The sequence below is a fragment of the Plodia interpunctella genome, chromosome 10 (genome assembly GCF_027563975.2).
Source record: "Plodia interpunctella isolate USDA-ARS_2022_Savannah chromosome 10, ilPloInte3.2, whole genome shotgun sequence".
Classification (NCBI taxonomy): Eukaryota; Metazoa; Arthropoda; class Insecta; order Lepidoptera; family Pyralidae; genus Plodia; species Plodia interpunctella.
In genome coordinates this window covers 9,143,782-9,161,418 of record NC_071303.1, presented here as the reverse complement: position 1 = coordinate 9,161,418, position 17,637 = coordinate 9,143,782, and the positions used below count along the sequence as shown (strand labels likewise).

Genomic DNA, 17,637 nt, shown 5'->3' with positions numbered 1-17,637 from the left:
GTGTAATATGAATGTAAGTTACGAAAAGGGGATACAACAATTTATCAAGATAGGGAGTCTTAGAGTTTTCGCATACAATCGCCCGCTATGCAGTTCGCTAGCGAACCAACACATCAGTCGATCATACGCGGGCAGCCTATGTTGAGCGCACGAACGGGCAAGTAAGTGACCGACCTAAGTCGATGCGAGAACCGTCCCGATTGCACGCCAACGCAGACTGGCGAGCTACGCGCAGAATTTCTATTTATATGCGCGTGGCTACTCGGCGACGTGTGCGGCGGGGCGGTGGTGTCTCACTGGCGGCGCGCTGCTGGTCAACCGGCTCGCTGACGTCATTGAGGCGGGCTTGTTGTGTTACAAAATTGTAATTTTGAATTTTTGGCTGTCATTTTACGATCAGCCTTAAGTCAGCAAATTCTGTTGTTGCACTTTCAAAGCTGTCAAATCCCTGAGTTATCTCGCACTAGGAATCACTCGCCATTCAATTATTATTTTAAAGTTTTATGCACGATTCCTCTTAAACGATGGTTGTAAGCGAAAGAATTTCCAGTGTGGAATTTGCCATATTTTTTGAAATACATTCCTTTTCTAATTCTAGTTCTTACTACTATTGTGTATTTATGCATTGAAGTTATGATTTTAATCAACTATAAAAATCATTTCATCGATCCGTAATCCGAATCCGTGGCTACATCCAACAGTGGAGAATTAAAAATGGTTATAATGATGACGATAAAGAACTACGTGAAAAAACACCGAGTAGGTACTGTTAGAAATGAAAGATTAGTGGACTTAGGTAGGTACAACAGCGTTTATTATCGTACAATGAGGAGCCTTGACACTTTACAATCACGGAACATTTATCTTAGCACACACGACTGTTACAAGACGAACGACGACACAGACTGACTTGAGAGCGGGCGCGGGAAGCGGGAACGCGTGATGCTATCAACGGACTATAGCGACTGCGAGCGCCAATCACGATCGAGGACCGCGAACATTACCAAATAAGGCGCGTTATTTGCGCGTGTCCCAGTATAGTAAAAGCATACGCATTGCCGCCAGCCCACAGTATAAATTAATGCAGGGAACGACTTATGTATCGGTAACATCCTCCCGCCGTGTGAACGCAGTAAACATATAGGCAGTATTCAGCTACCGATACATGTAATCCCGTTGATGACAAGTTAATACTTGAGTGGTCCTTACTTAGCTAACTGGTACAAGTTATAGCTCGGTGTACAAGGAAATATACAATAAATGCTAACATTTACAATGACGTACACAAAACATATAAGTATTCTAACGAACACAATGATTTACACATGAACATAATTTCAATGAATAAAATTATTTACACAGGAACATAATTCCAATGAATACAATGACTTACACAGGAACATAATTCCAATGAATACAATGACTTACACAGGAACATAATTCCAATGAATACAATGACTTACACAGGAACATAATTCCAATGAATACAATGACTTACACAGGAACATAATTCCAATGAATACAATGACTTACACAGGAACATAATTCCAATGAATACAATGACTTACACAGGAACATAATTTCCAATGAATACAATGACGCGCTGTACCGTAATATAAGCTTATCGATTGTAAGGAATAATTTGAGTTACTATGTCGTGACAAGCCCACGACAAAACGCGTCATGTATACAACAACTATTACAGTTCAACAACTAGTATAGTTATAGGCAGATTAAACAAATTATGAATATAACTAATAAAGTTCAATGATAACTTGAATTATTACATTGAAGTTATAGACTAAATGAATTACAAATCTGACTTTTGGAGAATTATACAAACAACGCAGCTTAACATTCTACTGGCAATATAACTAAACGCTTAGTCGGGCGACGCATTAGGCCATTCTTAGTTTTGACGTCTACGACTCGTATTACTCCGTCCGCGCCTGGATAGACCTGCTCCACCCTTCCCTTCGGCCATACGTTTCGTGGTAACGTGGAGTCCACTATGACGACCACATCGCCTACTTTTACCGCCTCGCCGTGACCATGCGGCTCCCGCCGATGATGAAGGAGAGGTAGGACTTCCCGCACCCAGCGCTGCCAGAATAGATCAGCCAATCGTTGAGCAGCTTTCCAATGCGACCGTCCAAGCTCGTCTACCTTGGTAAATGCGCCCGGTAATGGAACCTTTGAAGGACCCCCTAATAGGAAGTGGTTAGGGGTTAAGGCGGTGTCGTCTTCCGGTGCGACCGACACGTGTGACAGTGGTCGAGAATTAATCGTATGTTCGACTTCGGTAAGTAGAGTGTGGAGGACGTCTTCGTGAGGGTGACGTTCGTGCAATGTAGCCGTCAGTGCGGTTTTAACTGAACGCACTAACCGTTCCCAAGCTCCGCCCATGAACGGTGCACCTGGAGGAATGTAATGCCAGTTTATTTGTCGAATGTCCGCTTCTTGTTTCATAGAGGTTAGGGCTGCCTTTCGTAGTTCAGCATCAGCTCCGTGGAAGTTAGAACCATTGTCACTCCATACAGTGTCGGGGCAACCACGTCTAGCCATCATACGACGTAGTGCGAGCACAGCAGCATCAGCAGAGAGTGACGACGCTATTTCTAAATGAACTGCCCTTGTCGTCAAGCAGGTAAATAAGGCAACGTAGCGCTTCTCATGGTGTCTCGCTATGGTGACTGAAAGCGGCCCGAAATAATCCAATCCTGTTTGTGTGAATGGACGCTGATGATGGGTGAGGCGACACGGTGGCAGGTTCCCCGTCAGCGGTTCAGGAGGCGTGGCACGGCGCAGTCTGCAGGGCTGGCATCGTCTGATGACTGCTCTTACTGTGGGTCTAATGCGTAGCATCCAAAATCTTTGGCGTATCTCATTTGTAACGCATTCGACGCCGCTATGATGTAACTTTCGGTGGATCCAGTTTATATACAGTCGACTGTAGGCGTGGTCTCCGTCTAACACTGCTGGGGACAGAGTTTCCTCGTTGATATCAGTCGCGGCGGCAGTTCGAGAGCGTAACCTCATTACGCCATTTTGGTCCATAGTCAAGGATAGATGTCGAAGGCGACTGTCAGTAGATAGTCTCCTCCCGCCGGTGATGTCACGTAGCTCCGACGAAAAGCAGTCTTCCTGAAGGGCGCGTGTCCATATGAGTTCAGCGCGGCGCGTGTAAAAGGCTGCGAGGGGCACGTAGGTGCGGGAGGCGCTAGCATTGCTGTGGTTGCGCTGTGGAGTCGTTCTTGCGCTAGCGCGGGATGACCAGGGTTGGACGCCTGTCCAGTCAGGGTCCTCAGATGGAGTGCAGCGAGTGCGTTTTCTACGCATGGCGGTGACGGTGTGGGTTTTGCAGCGATCGATGAATTGCAGTATGCGTGCGGTTGATCTGATTAGATGGATCCAGGATGAGAATCTCGACACATCGGGTAGGGCATCTTTGAGTTGCGGGCGAATGGTGGTCGCAGCCACACGTTCTTCGCCAGTTTCTGTGGAATGGAGCGGGTCCTTGTCGTGCGGCCAGAGTTTTTCTTCTTTGTATAGAAATTCCGGGCCTCGAAACCAACGATGTGCAGCTGTGAAGTCGGTCTGTACGCGACGAGTAGCGTCGTCGGCGACGTTGTCAGCTGTGGGCACCCATCTCCACTCCGAGGTCGTTGTGGTCTCTTCCAGTTCGGCCACGCGGTGCGCTACGAAGGGTTTGAATGAACGCGAGCCCGCGCGCAGCCACGACAACACGGTGCGCGAGTCAGTCCACAGCACGCGACGATCCGGGCGACGCGAGTGATGAAGCTCGACGGCGTGCGCCAGCCGACCACCCAGAACAGCTGCCTGTAATTCAAGTCTAGGTATAGAAACAATCTTAATGGGGGCCACACGTGCCTTTGCTGCCGCGAGCGAGACCTGTACCTCGCCTTTGTCGTTTACTGACCGCCAATAAGCCGCAGCGGCGTAGGCGACTTCGCTCGCGTCAACAAAAACGTGCAGCTCAAGTGTCTCTGCTGAACTAAATAATGGGTAACATCGGGGTAGTGCTACATCCTTTAAACCTTGTAAAGAAATTAACCAAGTCTGCCAAACTTGTTCTAATTTAAATGGTAAGGGGTCATCCCACCCAACGTTACTGCGCCAAGCCTCTTGTAATATTTGTTTGCCTTGGATGGTAATTGGCGTTACAAGGCCTAAAGGATCATAGAGAGACATAACTTCTTTCAACAATTGACGTTTAGTAATACTATTGTTGAAGGAAAATTTAGATAAATTAAAACCCAGGGTGTCGTCGGCTATTCGCCAAACGAGCCCCAATATTTTTTCTTCTTCGTTGATGTTGACATTAGGAGTCATGGGCTCTACTGCGAGACCGGCGATGGCGTTGCTGTCATTCGATGCCCACTTCTGCAGCACGAAGTTGCCTCGACGGTGTACAGCATCCACTGCCTGAGCCACACGGTTCGCCTCAGCCGCGGTGTCAAAACTCTGTAAATAGTCATCCATATAGTGATTGTTTATTATAGGATCTACAGCTTCGGGAAATTCTTCTTGATGTAACAGAGCATTATGGTTCTTCACATAGATTGCAGTGCTAGGTGACGAAGTGGCACCGAAGAGAAGAGATGTCATTCTGTACTCCATGGGTGCGTGGTCTGTCTCGTCACGCCATAGAAAACGTAAAGCGTCTCTATCGCTCACTCTTATTTTTATGCGGAGGAACATGTCCTTTATGTCAGCGGCTACTGCAACTGGTTTCTGTCTAAACCGCATAAGGACACCTAGTAAAGATTGTAACAGATCGGGGCCAGTTAATAAATAATCATTAAGGCAAACACCATCGGTACGTGCGGCTGCATCTTTAACTATACGAACTTTACCGGGTTTTGAGGGGTTCACTACCGGAAAATGAGGCAGATACCAGGTGTTGCCAACAGGGGGCGCTGTCGGGGCGAGTTCGGCGTATTTATTTTCAAACAGAGAATGCATTTGTTCTTTGTATTTCTGACTCAACGCTGGATTTTTCTTAAGTCGTTTTTCTACGCCCTGTAATCTACCGAGCACAGCCTGATAATTATTAGGGAAAGGCTTACCTTCTTCTTTCCATAGTAGACCTGTTTCATAGCCACCCTCGGTTAGCGCTTTGGTTGTTTTCTGCAATATTTGCAATGCGCGGATTTCAGGGTCAGCTTGAGGTCGGCGCGGCTCTACTCCCAATGACTCCAAATCGTAGTGCTCCTTTATTAATTGTTCAAGGGCTTCGTCTTTCGTATGTGCATGGCTGCAATGAAAACGCTCTTGCAGCATGTAGCCACCGCGACCGTAGGGACATACTCTTTTTTGTCCGTGTAACACCCAGCCGAGAGGTGTGTGCGACGCCACTGGCTGTTCTAGCTTACCACGTCGTACCTCAGATGCAATGAGCAGGGACCAATTGTCTTGTCCTATTAGTATAAGTGGTTCCGCTGTTGCATAGACAAGTTGGTCACTAATGTCTTGTAGATGTTCACAATGAGCTAGGGCTTCGGTTGGCACAGACTGGGGGGAAATGTTCAAACTATCTATGGTACGTGCCTCGATATTAATTTTATTATTTGTGTACTTACCTTTAATGGAGAACTTTACTCGCTGGGAGCTAACAGCGTCGATGTGCGCTCCTGCTATGGCCTCTATGACAAAAGGTGCTGCTGGCCCAGCGACACCAATCTTGTCTGCCAGACTTGATGTCAGCAATGTAATGGTGGACCCGTCATCTAATAAGGCATAAGTATCTATCTCACCATGTGGTCCCGATAATTGAACTGGTAAAACTTTGAGGTAGGTTTGCACCGAACGCAGTGCTCCCGCCGCTGCTGTAGTCGCGTTGCTACACGACTCGAAGACAGTCGCTTGACCTCCGGCTCTGTTGCTTTGCGTTCGCTGTCGTGGTGCCGCCACGCCGTTGTCACTCTTCATTGGCTGCGCTGCGTCGTCGTGCAGCAGCTTGTGGTGGTAGTACTCGCAGCCTTGCGCTTCGCACTTCTTCCCTTTGCATCTGTGATTCCATGTCCGTTTGCCAAGGCATCTAAAACATAATTTGTTTTTACGAGCTGCCTCCCACCTTTCTGAAGCGGTTATGGATATAAATTTAGGGCATGCCGGGGTATAATGGCTTGAGGCGTTGCATATAGGGCACATGTTGACTTTTGTGTTTGTGGTGCCACAGTGATGGCGCTTGCAGTCCTTTCGCTCTTCGACTATCTCACATTTGGCATGCCTGGAATTGAGATCAGCCTCTCTGTCTAAGAAACGAGCAATGACAAGCAGCCTAGGTTCAGATGCATCCGCCAAAGCCTCAAAATCATACCACCTATGTCGTAAAACTGTCGTTAATTTATCGCATACAATGTTAGTCATTTCTGGGTTATGTAAGTACTCGATTTTATTTAGTGCCTTTATAGTAGATATAATATTATTTACTTTAGAAGCAAAAATACAGACTTCCCTTGGACTATCTACCAACTTTGGTAAGTGGCGTAATTTTTCCAGTTCGTTTGTAACCAAAGCGTGTGGTCGGCCGAAACGTGCTTCTAGCCTTTCCACAATTTCTAGCGCTTCAATACCTCCTACAAATAAACCCTTTACCGATTCCAAAGCTACTCCCTTTAGGCACTTGCGAAGCCGGGCCTTATTTTCCGCCTCCGTAAAGGCGGACTGTGACTCGACAAATGCACTTTTAAAATATAACCAGTCACCAGTATTTCCATTAAAGTAAGGTAAGTCAGCATACCTGTGAGTCGCGGGTGCGGGGCGAACCCCGCGAACTACCTCTAATAAAGCCGCCGTTAGGTCTCTCAACGGCTGGCTGGTGTCGTTTGGCTGTGGTACTCCCGCCGTCGTGGTGGCGTGCGACCCATTGGACGCAGTTGTGACGGGAGCGACGGGTGCCGAAGTGCCACCGGGCGGCAGTGCTGCGGCCGTGTCGTGCAGCGTTTCATCTTGAGTGCCGCTGCTAGTGACTATAGGTCGGGGTGACTCCGTGATGGACGATGGCTCCTCGAGTGGTTCCCTCGCCGTGCTTCTTGTTCCCACCATTGTGATAAAACGAGTTCACTGGTAGGTGTCCTGACTGAGGCACGCGGAACGCGACGCGGTTGCACTTTAATATTAACTGTCCGACTCGAATGGACCAGATGTTAGAAATGAAAGATTAGTGGACTTAGGTAGGTACAACAGCGTTTATTATCGTACAATGAGGAGCCTTGACACTTTACAATCACGGAACATTTATCTTAGCACACACGACTGTTACAAGACGAACGACGACACAGACTGACTTGAGAGCGGGCGCGGGAAGCGGGAACGCGTGATGCTATCAACGGACTATAGCGACTGCGAGCGCCAATCACGATCGAGGACCGCGAACATTACCAAATAAGGCGCGTTATTTGCGCGTGTCCCAGTATAGTAAAAGCATACGCATTGCCGCCAGCCCACAGTATAAATTAATGCAGGGAACGACTTATGTATCGGTAACAGGTACAGCTATCAAACCATTTGAATCAAGATAATTCTATGTACTTAATCAGTAAGGTGCAAAGGCTGACATTTGACTGTCCTTGAAGTAATTTTAAGCTTTGGCTGTGCCTAATTTGATTCAGGGATCTACTCTGAGACCTTAGTTATAAATAAAGATTTTATGAAGGTTAGTAACGTTACTTTAGAGAACAAAGAAGATTTTTTTAAGTGTGAAATGACGCGAACGATGAAATCGATAAGGAGTACCAACAAATCCTTTTCGATTTCGTCGATTATCGATTTTATTTTAGACATTTTATTTACCTATTCATCTTGGCCTGTCCATGTCATTTCAGTAAAGTACTTAATCTAAAAGTAATATGCCATTTTTACATAGCCTTATCCGCCATCAGGTCATCCTGGGTGAATGTGTTGGGTTCAAGGGGCAGGATATCGGGTGCTTGATTGTTAAGGGAGATATGCCCTCGCTTATATTTCGTGAGTTATCTATCTTATGTATTAATAAATGAACATTTTATGCAAGAAATTGAAACACCTCAACACAAAACAATACATAACAAGTAAATTGAAATAGTATTATATCATCGTGGCATGTACTGGAACTAGATTGAAAGATATTTATATGCACACCAAAGTTGTTCGGATGATGGAATCTATACAACGATACTTGCTTATATTGATTGAAGAACCTTTTAAAACACCATCAAGTACGTTTCTATGTGCCACAAACCGAGCCCAAAAAATTTGCTCGAAAATTGTACACTTGATGGCCGAATATCAAGTGGGTTCTATGCGTTGGAAATAAGGGCAGATTTGCAATGAATTCGATTGGGTTCATGTGCTGTGGGGTGTACAAATAGATCGTACCAGTTGTCAATGTCGATGTAGGTTCGGTCTGGCCTTGTGGAAATCGACCCGCGTTGGGGCTTGAGAGCTCGCGGTTCAAGCTTAATGTGTTAAATAAACAGAAGAAAAAAGTCACGAATACCAAAACAATGTTAAACAATAGTAGGTCCTAATTCCATGGGTAGGTCATACTTATCGTAATAATACATTGTCATGGAAACTGAAGCGGAGTGAGAAATTATAACTGTGTAGGACAAATATGTGAAATTTGCAAGATTTGATTACCGACACGAAACATCGGGACAGGTGAAACTGTGTACAAGCATGTAAAAAGTAAAAGTCGATATTATAGAATAAGAACAGATTCAAGAGCCGTTTCAGCCAAACCATGTTTGTGTCAGGTAAATGTTCAAACTGCACCAATATCCAGTTCAAACGATTCGCTTCAAGCGCCCAAACTAAAAGCCGATGTCAGTTTCAAAATGGCGCAAAACACGGTATTTGTTGACAGTCCAAAATAGAGAGAGCACAAAAGGTTAGTTTACCATTTGAAGCATGTGAAATGTTTAAATTTATAAATTATAGAAAATTAATGTATAATTTTATGTTTAATGTATTAATTTTTAATCTGTTGCCATTTTATATATTTTTTAAAATTATTTGATTTAAAATTAACTCCATTAATGTTATTACTAAAGGCATAAAAATAGAGATAATTAGGTTCCCTTTTTTATATGCCTTTTGTTCATAAAATTGAGCCTAATTTCGTATATACGTCGTATCTTTTAAAATAAAATGAATTTCTATCAACCATCAGTTTAGAGTAGGTACATATTTCATATAAGTGTATATGAAATATGTACCTACTCCGATCCGGCTTAGCATCATTATATAGTATAAAACAAAGTCGTTTCCCGCCGTCTGTGTGTCCCTATGTATGTTTATATCTTTAAAACTATGCAATGTATCTTGATGCGGATTTTTTAAATAGATCGAGTGATTCAAGAAGAAAGTTTATACATATTATATACATAGATATATTATATAATAAAATAATATAAAATTCCCCACTTGCGAAGCGGAGGCGGGTTACTAGTCGGTCATAAATCATTTGATTTATACAAACACAACTTCTCCTATCTTTGCTATGACAAAGATAGATAATTACCACTGAAGGGTGACTTATATAATAAATGGCTGCGCCCCGGGACTTCGTTCCCGTGGGAATTTCAGGATAAAAGTTCCCTATCTATTATTCCAGGTTATATTCTACCCGTGTACCAAATTTCATAATATATCGGTCCAGTAGATTTTGCGTGAAAGAGTAACAAACAAACAAACAAACAAACATACATACATACATACACATCCTCGCAAAATTTATAGTATTTGTAGGATGTAAACTAACATAGATTTCAAATTAATCACCTGCATTTTAACTATTTTGTGCCATTATGTAGAGGTTTAACCTTGCTTCGGTGGTCGATCGCACAAAGTCACTTCGGGTCAGAGTGGCCACACAGCGTGGAATTGTGTTCATGATATTTTAAATATAAAACGAGGGTTATAAATTATTGCCAATTAAAATAAAATAAAGACATCTTAGTACAAACGATATTAATTAATTTTTAATACTTAAAAACATGTTAAATTGCAGTAATAGAAGAGAAAATACCAATTGATTATCGATAGTTTGTGATCTTATGACACTGCACCTGTGGCACCAAGAATACGGGTATAAACCGGATCAAACCGGAATAGTCAAGATTCGACTGGTTTAACTCTGAGTAAGAATTTGGATGAGATCGATCTGTGTTGGGAAATACATTAGGATCTATATTTAGAACTACAAATATTTATTAACAATTAAAAACCACATGCACTACACACAAATATCAATTCAAAAACATGAATGTTACCCAAAGAAATCGTGTCTTAATTAGATTTTAATCTAAACTAGAGCTAACAACCTTAATCATAAAAGTGATATTAGTATGGAATCGTAGCCACTCATAAATAACCCCACTGTATGAAATCATGTAAGATTCCCTCCAGTCTACCTTTCATACTTCCATCTGTTTTAAAATTCATTTCCGCTGCTGATTGGCTTGAAAAATCTGGTGCATCGTCATGATCGGCTAGAACGATAGGCAGAAACCAAACTGCTGTCAGTAAGCCAAAGTCTAATCTTTCCTTGTATAATCTATCGAAGGTCTTTCTCGGAAAATAGTCGTTAACATCCATGTCAAAGTACATTAAGAAATCACCAAGTGTATCATGGTATAAGTTTTTGAGGTCTTCCAAATGATCCTTGCGGAATTGCTGGTCTGTCGTGGAGAATATGAAATAGAACAGATCGTTGAGGGGACAGCTGTATTCTATTATCTGGAAGTCTAGCAGCATTACTTCTTCTACTAAGTCGTCCTGTAAGAGTATAGTTTCATTAAAACAAAATATTTTGTTTTTACAACGATGTCGTTTTAATTTATGTATTATTTAAGGTGGTAAATAGAAGCAAAATAAAGACTTTAATAATTAAAAATTGATTTTGATTACATTTTACAGAAATTTAATGATTTTTAAATTAAATAATATCAACATATTGGAGAGCTTTTGTATGAAATTGAGAAGGTGGTTTTCGGTTGTAAGTAGCAAATACACACACTATAGTTATATATTTTTTAATTCTATAAGTTGAATATGTTAAAAGTATACTAAGAATATTATGATAGTACTTACATTCATCTTCATCATAACGTTATTAGATCTAAAATCACCGTGGCACAAACAACACAAAGTATTTGTGTTCAGATGGTAATCAGGATATTTCTCTAGTATTTTAGGAATTATATTTTCCACTTTTTTCTTCATTTCGTGATCTAGACTTTTCATTGAAATTCTACAAAAATTATCAATGAATTTATTCCATTCTTCGTCAAAAGTAAAACAGTGTTTTTGACATTTCACTTTTCTGTTAAAATAATCGGGGTGTTTCTTTTCCAGGACAAAAGAGAGGGCATGAAATTTTGCAATTTGTTCAATTGACAGTTTAGCAAAATCCAATGATATAGGTTTCAGACGATCTGGAGTAGTGAACCCCTTTTTGGATATATCTTCCAAAATAATAAATTCTCTGTCAGTTTCCTCGTAACATTTCACGAATTTGAACCGTTCCTCATAGGGAATTTTTGCTTCAATCTGTAGTTTGTCATAAATTTTAAGCAGTTCACTGTAAGCGAACACTTCTTTTATGTACGCGTCAGTAATAGAAAACATTGTAAGCATTTGATCAGACAATATCTGTTTCACAAAAATATCCATATTTTTATTTCCCTCTTTGGTTTTGCCATTAATATTTATTTCGAACAATTTGGCTAAACAATTACCACCATCACTAGGAATTGATCTTACAGTTATTTTATTATCAGTGAAACCTTCTTTTTGAATAATTTCTTTTACAGATTTCTTCAGTTTTAAAGGATAATCTTCATCTTTCTTTATTTCAAGATTTTTTTCATATTTGATACTGAAACCATTTTTATCTTCGACCTGCATTTTGGGAACAACTTCACTCACTTCGGTCTGTTCACACACAGAAGCATATTTAGACTATGTCCTTTATATATCTTCTTTGAAATGAGTCGTTCTGTTATTATTTTCTTCCAAGTCATACAGCAGTAGCTGTGTCATTGCGATAATGTTTTGTTATTGACTTGAGATAAAAAGGTCTTCTATAACAATGGAGCATACAAATATAGTACTTTGGTCTATTTGTACTAGAGTCCTTCAGTGTTCTAATGAAATTATCTTGTTCGATATTCAGCTGAATACAATAAACATCTTGCCGTCCATCACATAATCTAATGACAATGATTACACTCTCTATAATTGCATTGTTGATAATGCTCACATGTTTATACGTTACGTTGTGCAATCGCAAACCCATTTAATAAGAAAAGAAAGGAATAAAAATAACAGGAAAATTCTGAATTTTAATGGTTTCTTTTTATTCCTATTTCTATATTAATCATACTAAAAGTAACATTATAAGTATATTATTTGTTACCAAATTGTCACATGCTTGCAATTATGCGGTTCTATTGTGTTTTTCAGTAAATGACCCTTAATGTTTGAGTAACTGTGGGGAAATTATAGACTAGTGTATAATGAATTGTTGTTATGTACATACTTGTGATGAATTAAACTTGATGACTAAAAGTACTTACTAATTACTGCAATAAACATAAAATACACAACTCATGTTGTTTATTTGTCTGTAATTTGAAGGGTACCTTCCTTCAAATTAGAATAAATCAATTTACGATCTTTATCTTACGTACTTGAATCTGATGCTTAATGTAAATATTTGTTGTTTTTGTAGATCGTACGATAGGTGGCTATCTTTCTCAAACAATAAAAATAAAACTATCAAATCTTGTACCGTTTATTGTCACGATTAATAATAAAAAGTGAATTTAAGTAGTGGCGACAAATTTGGGCCAAAACATTTTTGTTATATACAGTACCCTTCTTATTCTTCTTACCCTTCTTACCTGTGTTGACATTTACACAGGTAAATTTGAAATCCGCCACTGATTTTAATTCTCACTTTGTTTCCAATGTCTTGTTAGTCTGAATTTACATACGCAAACATTTTGTAGCTACAAAGTTTCTTAGCCTTTAGCATCAGGGGTTAAAAATCATAGAGGACAAATAAAATTTAGGCTACATTCCAAGTATTCGCCGAAGAAAATTTTCGTTGCAACAACGGGGTGATCGAGCCAGGGCGCATGCCAAGAGTAATCTATTAGACGACACGGAAAATATTTTTTGAGGGGTTCCTTGAAAACATGTTTGTGAACCTCTGATTGATGTTATTGCCTAAAGATTTTAGGGCGTGAGGGGCAAGGGGGTATTCGCGAAGTTTCTTGGCATCTTTTAGTTATGCCAAAATCTTTCTCTTATTTGACTATTCCCAGTTGCATTCAGAACTGTGACACGGCGATGGTGACAGGAATTGACAAGACTATGTGTCCCTTAGTCGCCTTGTACGACATTAACGGTAGGATATAGAGTGGTCCTATTTTAGGGTGGAAATACACGCCTCTTTGTTTTAGCTTAATGTGTGAATATAAAATTAAACACATAATTTTGCGCTAGTAATTGCGTTCAATTATATTCACGTATCCGTGTATGGCTTTTGTTCGGAAATTTGGACTGGTTGAATGATTACGCGCTTATTGGGTAATAGGTATTGGATATACCAATTAATACAAGGTGGATTAAATAATTTAACGAAAAATTTTATAATATGTGATAATAATTAAAAAAAAATAAATTAACTACTGTCTTCATTCTTTTATGGAGGTTGGTCACTATTTTATGGATATTTTGTCAATAATGTTCGAGTTTAAACTTCAGTCCATTTGGACGAGCGGTTGTATTATGACAACCATTTAAATGAGTTGAATGATTAGGCCGTAAAGTTTTCAAACCACCGCGCGATTAGGCCGAAAAGTACCTAGTACCTATTTGTCAAGACGGCTACTTAATTTTGGGATTCGATTCAAAGTCGGCTAACGTCTTGCTGACTGCTTCGATGAGATTTATACAGGAAACGCTTTCAATGAGGAAGGAAATACCCATTCGTGTTCAGGAAAAAAGTTATCGTTTAGATTCTTTCTTGCAAGTATAGAAAGTGCTTATAATGTTGAGAGTTATATGATCTCTTAGAAAGCATGGAGATTCACCGAATATCCTTAAATTACACCGTAAATTACGTAATAGAATATAGGGATAGGCCCTTCGGGGCAGTTTTTCTGATTACACGCCCGCGTTAATTGGATTAGGGTAGGATTTGATTTATTAGATATAATTAATTTCGTTTCTTTGATGTTTAATTTAAGGCAAAGTAGAAATGTTGATTATTTATTATGTTCATTACGTACTAGGAACTGTGAACGTTCTAAAGTCAAAGCAAGTGTAATATATTCCAATCAAGAATCAGAATTACAGCTTATTCATACTAATATTATATTGTAATGAATAAACTCAAAAACTACTGGACAGATTTAGGATAAAATTTGGCACAGAGATAGACGAAACCTTCAGGAGTGATATGCGCTACTTTCTTATTATAGTTTTACCCGAGCGAAGCCGGGGCGGGCCGCTAGTAATCATGTAATTTTCTTTTCATTTACAGATTGTGCAGGATGAACTTACAAATTATAATATCAGAAAAAAACCGACACAATTGACCATGAAACTGAATCCACTTATATACTTCCTGAAGCCAATAAGAAAATGGCAACCACGAAAGAAAAACAGCAAAAAATCCAAAATGACATTGCTCAGTATTGTAACAATGATCATACTAGCTTCGTTGCCTTATAGTTCAGCTTTGAGTTTACCAAATGGTGACCCAGCTCCGGGGAGATCACCAGGTCCACCTGAAGAACATAGTATAGAAGAAAAAGAAGTGATTACTGATGATGGAATTGATAAAGTTACTAATATAGCACCAGAGGAAGTTTATGATGAAACTACGATTGCAGACGAAGTGGAAGTGACGACAGTAACAGTGAGTGACGTTAGTGTAGAAACTGGTGATCCTTGTGCCTTTGCGAGGGTGCCTAGTGACAGTAATCAGGTGGTTACGCTTAGTGGTGTGGATAGTGACGTCAATTTGACAGTGACTCATCCGGTGTTTGAAACTGATGAGCTGGTTAGAGGAGTGGTCTATGATGGTAAGTTTAGATTAAGATTTTTATATTAAAAAAAATATATATTTTACCTATATTAATAAAAAGCAACATAGATAAAAAAGATCTTGACGGGTGGCGCTCAATATTTCGTTTCTCACATACTTCTTTCTGCAGTGTATTAAATTAAATTACGAAATAAACTTCTCTCTGCGGTGTTCCCTAATTGGTTAACATTAGAGCCTTCAAGAAAAAAGTCTACGGTATCGTATCGGGTTGTGGATGTCCATGGGCTATGGTGTTAGTTTACCATCAGTCAATCCACATACTCGTTTGTCCACTATACTATATTTAAAAAAAAACCTTTTATTCTTCCTAATATTCTTACTTTCTTAGAAATCACATGTATCAAATATTATTTGTTTAGGCAGAAAATGAAATCTCATTAGAGGCGGGCAAGAAATTTATTGATCAAGCGAATTATGAACTATCTACGATATCTTGGAATTAGGATAAAGGCTTCTAGAGGGATAATATTCAGGAGTTAAGAAAGCTAACTAGTTATTTTTTATGGGAAACAAATTTCTACGCCACTTTTGTTTGTTTTTGATTACGCCCGTGATAAGACCAAAGGATTACTATGAATAATTTGAATAATCCACGAACAGTATGAATTCCTAATGTAACGGGAGATTAAACTCTAAATCTAAAACTAATAACAAAATGACTACTTCGAAGTTGTTTTTTAGAATATAATACTGTACGTATTTTTATAACATAATTTACCATTTAAAACTCCACTATCCTTTGACAAGATCACTTATCTATTAATTTTATTTTTGTATGTTTTAGTAAGTATTATTGGGCATATTTAGATATAGGCACAGTTTTTCTATTACCTACAGTCTCAAATATCATAGGACACAACCTTGAATAAATACTTTTTACCTTTGTTATCTGAAACAAAGTCAAACATTTAACTATTTTTACAAATTAAAAAATTGAGGTTAATGATATGGTCAGGGTATTTATTACACGTAAACTCAAAAAATGCCTATTCACTCTTGAGTGAATAGGCATTTTTGATTAGGCTTGCCTAATTCACCTAATTATACGATATACCTAATAACCACACGTGTAGGGTCATTTATTCAGAAACTATATCTTTACGGACACATTTTCACTACAAATATTAATTAATATAATAGTCACCAAGGCTACAAAGTACTGGCTTTTCACAACGTCAGTGCCGAGAAGAAATACCAAAACTTAATGAACAGTCTTGATCCCTATCATGTCAAGAGCTTTTTTTCATCTGTAGATATTATGCGAAAGTAGCCAATAAGTAGCCTGCTCCTTGGCCAATGGACACTTGTGACGAAAGCAGCTCTTGTGTGAAGTTCCACTAAAGCTCACGCCCCCAATTCAAATGCTTATGTATGGGTATGGACTTTTAGATTAGTTGTGCTTCGCGACTTCGCTCCCAGTAGATTTATTTTAATGTCGTTCGTCAATTTAGGTTAATTTGGTGCTATTGTCGTTTAGATGTTGTGAATTATCCATCACTTCCTCGCGTGATACTAGTTGCACTCTCGGCTGTGACGCTCCAAAGTCAAGAGGACCTACCATGAAACATAATACCCGTATCACGTCCTTGCTTCCACACGTTCCCTTTTTTACCCAATGCGTACACAATATGGGGAAAAGAGACACTATGTGGACGTTAGTAACGCGCTACATTTTTGTTTGTTTCGTGGTAGACCTGCAGGGTCTACATACGATTTTACGACATTAAGATTGCCTGAAGTCAACCTTGTTTGGAATGTTACTGCCTATCATCGGTCTGCCAAGATTTCTTATTCTTAAGTCACCTCGTACATCAAGGGAAGACGACAAATCAAACAAATCTTTTTATTGGATCAGTAGTTCTGTATATATTATAGCTTTAACACTAACAAACATACAGACTCTTCGCTGTATTATATTAGTACCAATATATACGCGTAAGGGTGATTACGTGGAATATAATTTAATATGACTATCAAAAGTATGCATCTACTTTATATCCAAGGCCGCGTATGTAAATGGGTTTCTTTGTTCTACTAATCGTATATATATGTATTTTATACCTGTATATAGGTCCCATTTAAAACACTAATAATTCAGTTTGTTATAAAATTCAGTGGGCATTGTAGTCAAGCACAGTAAAAATCGATAGTAGCATAAAATATAGGTGGGAACATGTGTATGACCGACCATTTCATCATCAGCTTGTCCTATTATCTGGGTTTGTTGACGCAAAATATCGATTATTTTCTTGCAAGATGCAACCAGATATCTGGTTAATTGATATTTGGAATGCCTGGATGATGATGTATTGTATCACATATGATATAACTATAACTAAAGATAGGACGGAACAGATCTGTTATTTTCTATCTTTAGTTGTAGAGATAGAACATTATATCCATCCTCAACATCTTTGTATCATATCCAGGCATTCCTCATCCCAAATATCAATTCACCAGATTGAAATATCTGGTCATCTTACATTAAAATAATCGTTGAGTAATAA

The 17,637-nt window shown here is 39.5% G+C and overlaps 3 protein-coding genes across 8 annotated transcripts in view; 1 reads left to right on the top strand and 2 right to left on the bottom strand.

Moving 5' to 3' along the window:
• The window catches only part of LOC128672974 (uncharacterized), a 197,933-nt gene that overhangs the window by 18,583 nt on the left and 161,713 nt on the right, over positions 1-17,637 (top strand). For all 6 annotated transcript variants that reach the window (XM_053750529.1, XM_053750528.1, XM_053750527.1 and 3 more), the window contains exon 2: positions 14,564-15,107. In XM_053750529.1, the coding sequence (XP_053606504.1) occupies positions 14,621-15,107 (487 nt within the window). In that variant the 5' untranslated portion in view covers positions 14,564-14,620. The remainder of the gene's footprint in view (positions 1-14,563; positions 15,108-17,637) is intronic.
• LOC128672976 (uncharacterized) lies at positions 793-7,514 on the bottom strand. Its single transcript, XM_053750531.1, has 2 exons — positions 6,767-7,514; positions 793-6,061 (listed from the first exon to the last, which is right to left on the bottom strand). Exons 1-2 carry the CDS (start codon positions 7,069-7,071, stop codon positions 1,852-1,854), a joined length of 4,515 nt encoding a protein of 1,504 aa, XP_053606506.1. The 5' UTR covers positions 7,072-7,514; the 3' UTR covers positions 793-1,851.
• LOC128672978 (uncharacterized) lies at positions 9,968-11,967 on the bottom strand. The gene is made up of 2 exons (XM_053750534.1): positions 11,101-11,967; positions 9,968-10,785 (listed from the first exon to the last, which is right to left on the bottom strand). The coding sequence occupies exons 1-2, from the start codon at positions 11,914-11,916 to the stop codon at positions 10,372-10,374; spliced, it is 1,230 nt and encodes a 409-aa protein (XP_053606509.1). The 5' UTR covers positions 11,917-11,967; the 3' UTR covers positions 9,968-10,371.

Coding starts and splice junctions, on each gene's coding strand:
- LOC128672976 (XM_053750531.1), bottom strand. CDS start 7,071: ATGGTGGGAACAAGAAGCACGGCGAGGGAACCACTCGAGGAGCCATCG. Junction 6,062..6,766: donor CCCGCACCCGCGACTCACAG/GTATGCTGACTT, acceptor ATTATGTTTTAG/ATGCCTTGGCAAACGGACAT.
- LOC128672978 (XM_053750534.1), bottom strand. CDS start 11,916: ATGCAGGTCGAAGATAAAAATGGTTTCAGTATCAAATATGAAAAAAAT. Junction 10,786..11,100: donor ACGTTATGATGAAGATGAAT/GTAAGTACTATC, acceptor ATACTCTTACAG/GACGACTTAGTAGAAGAAGT.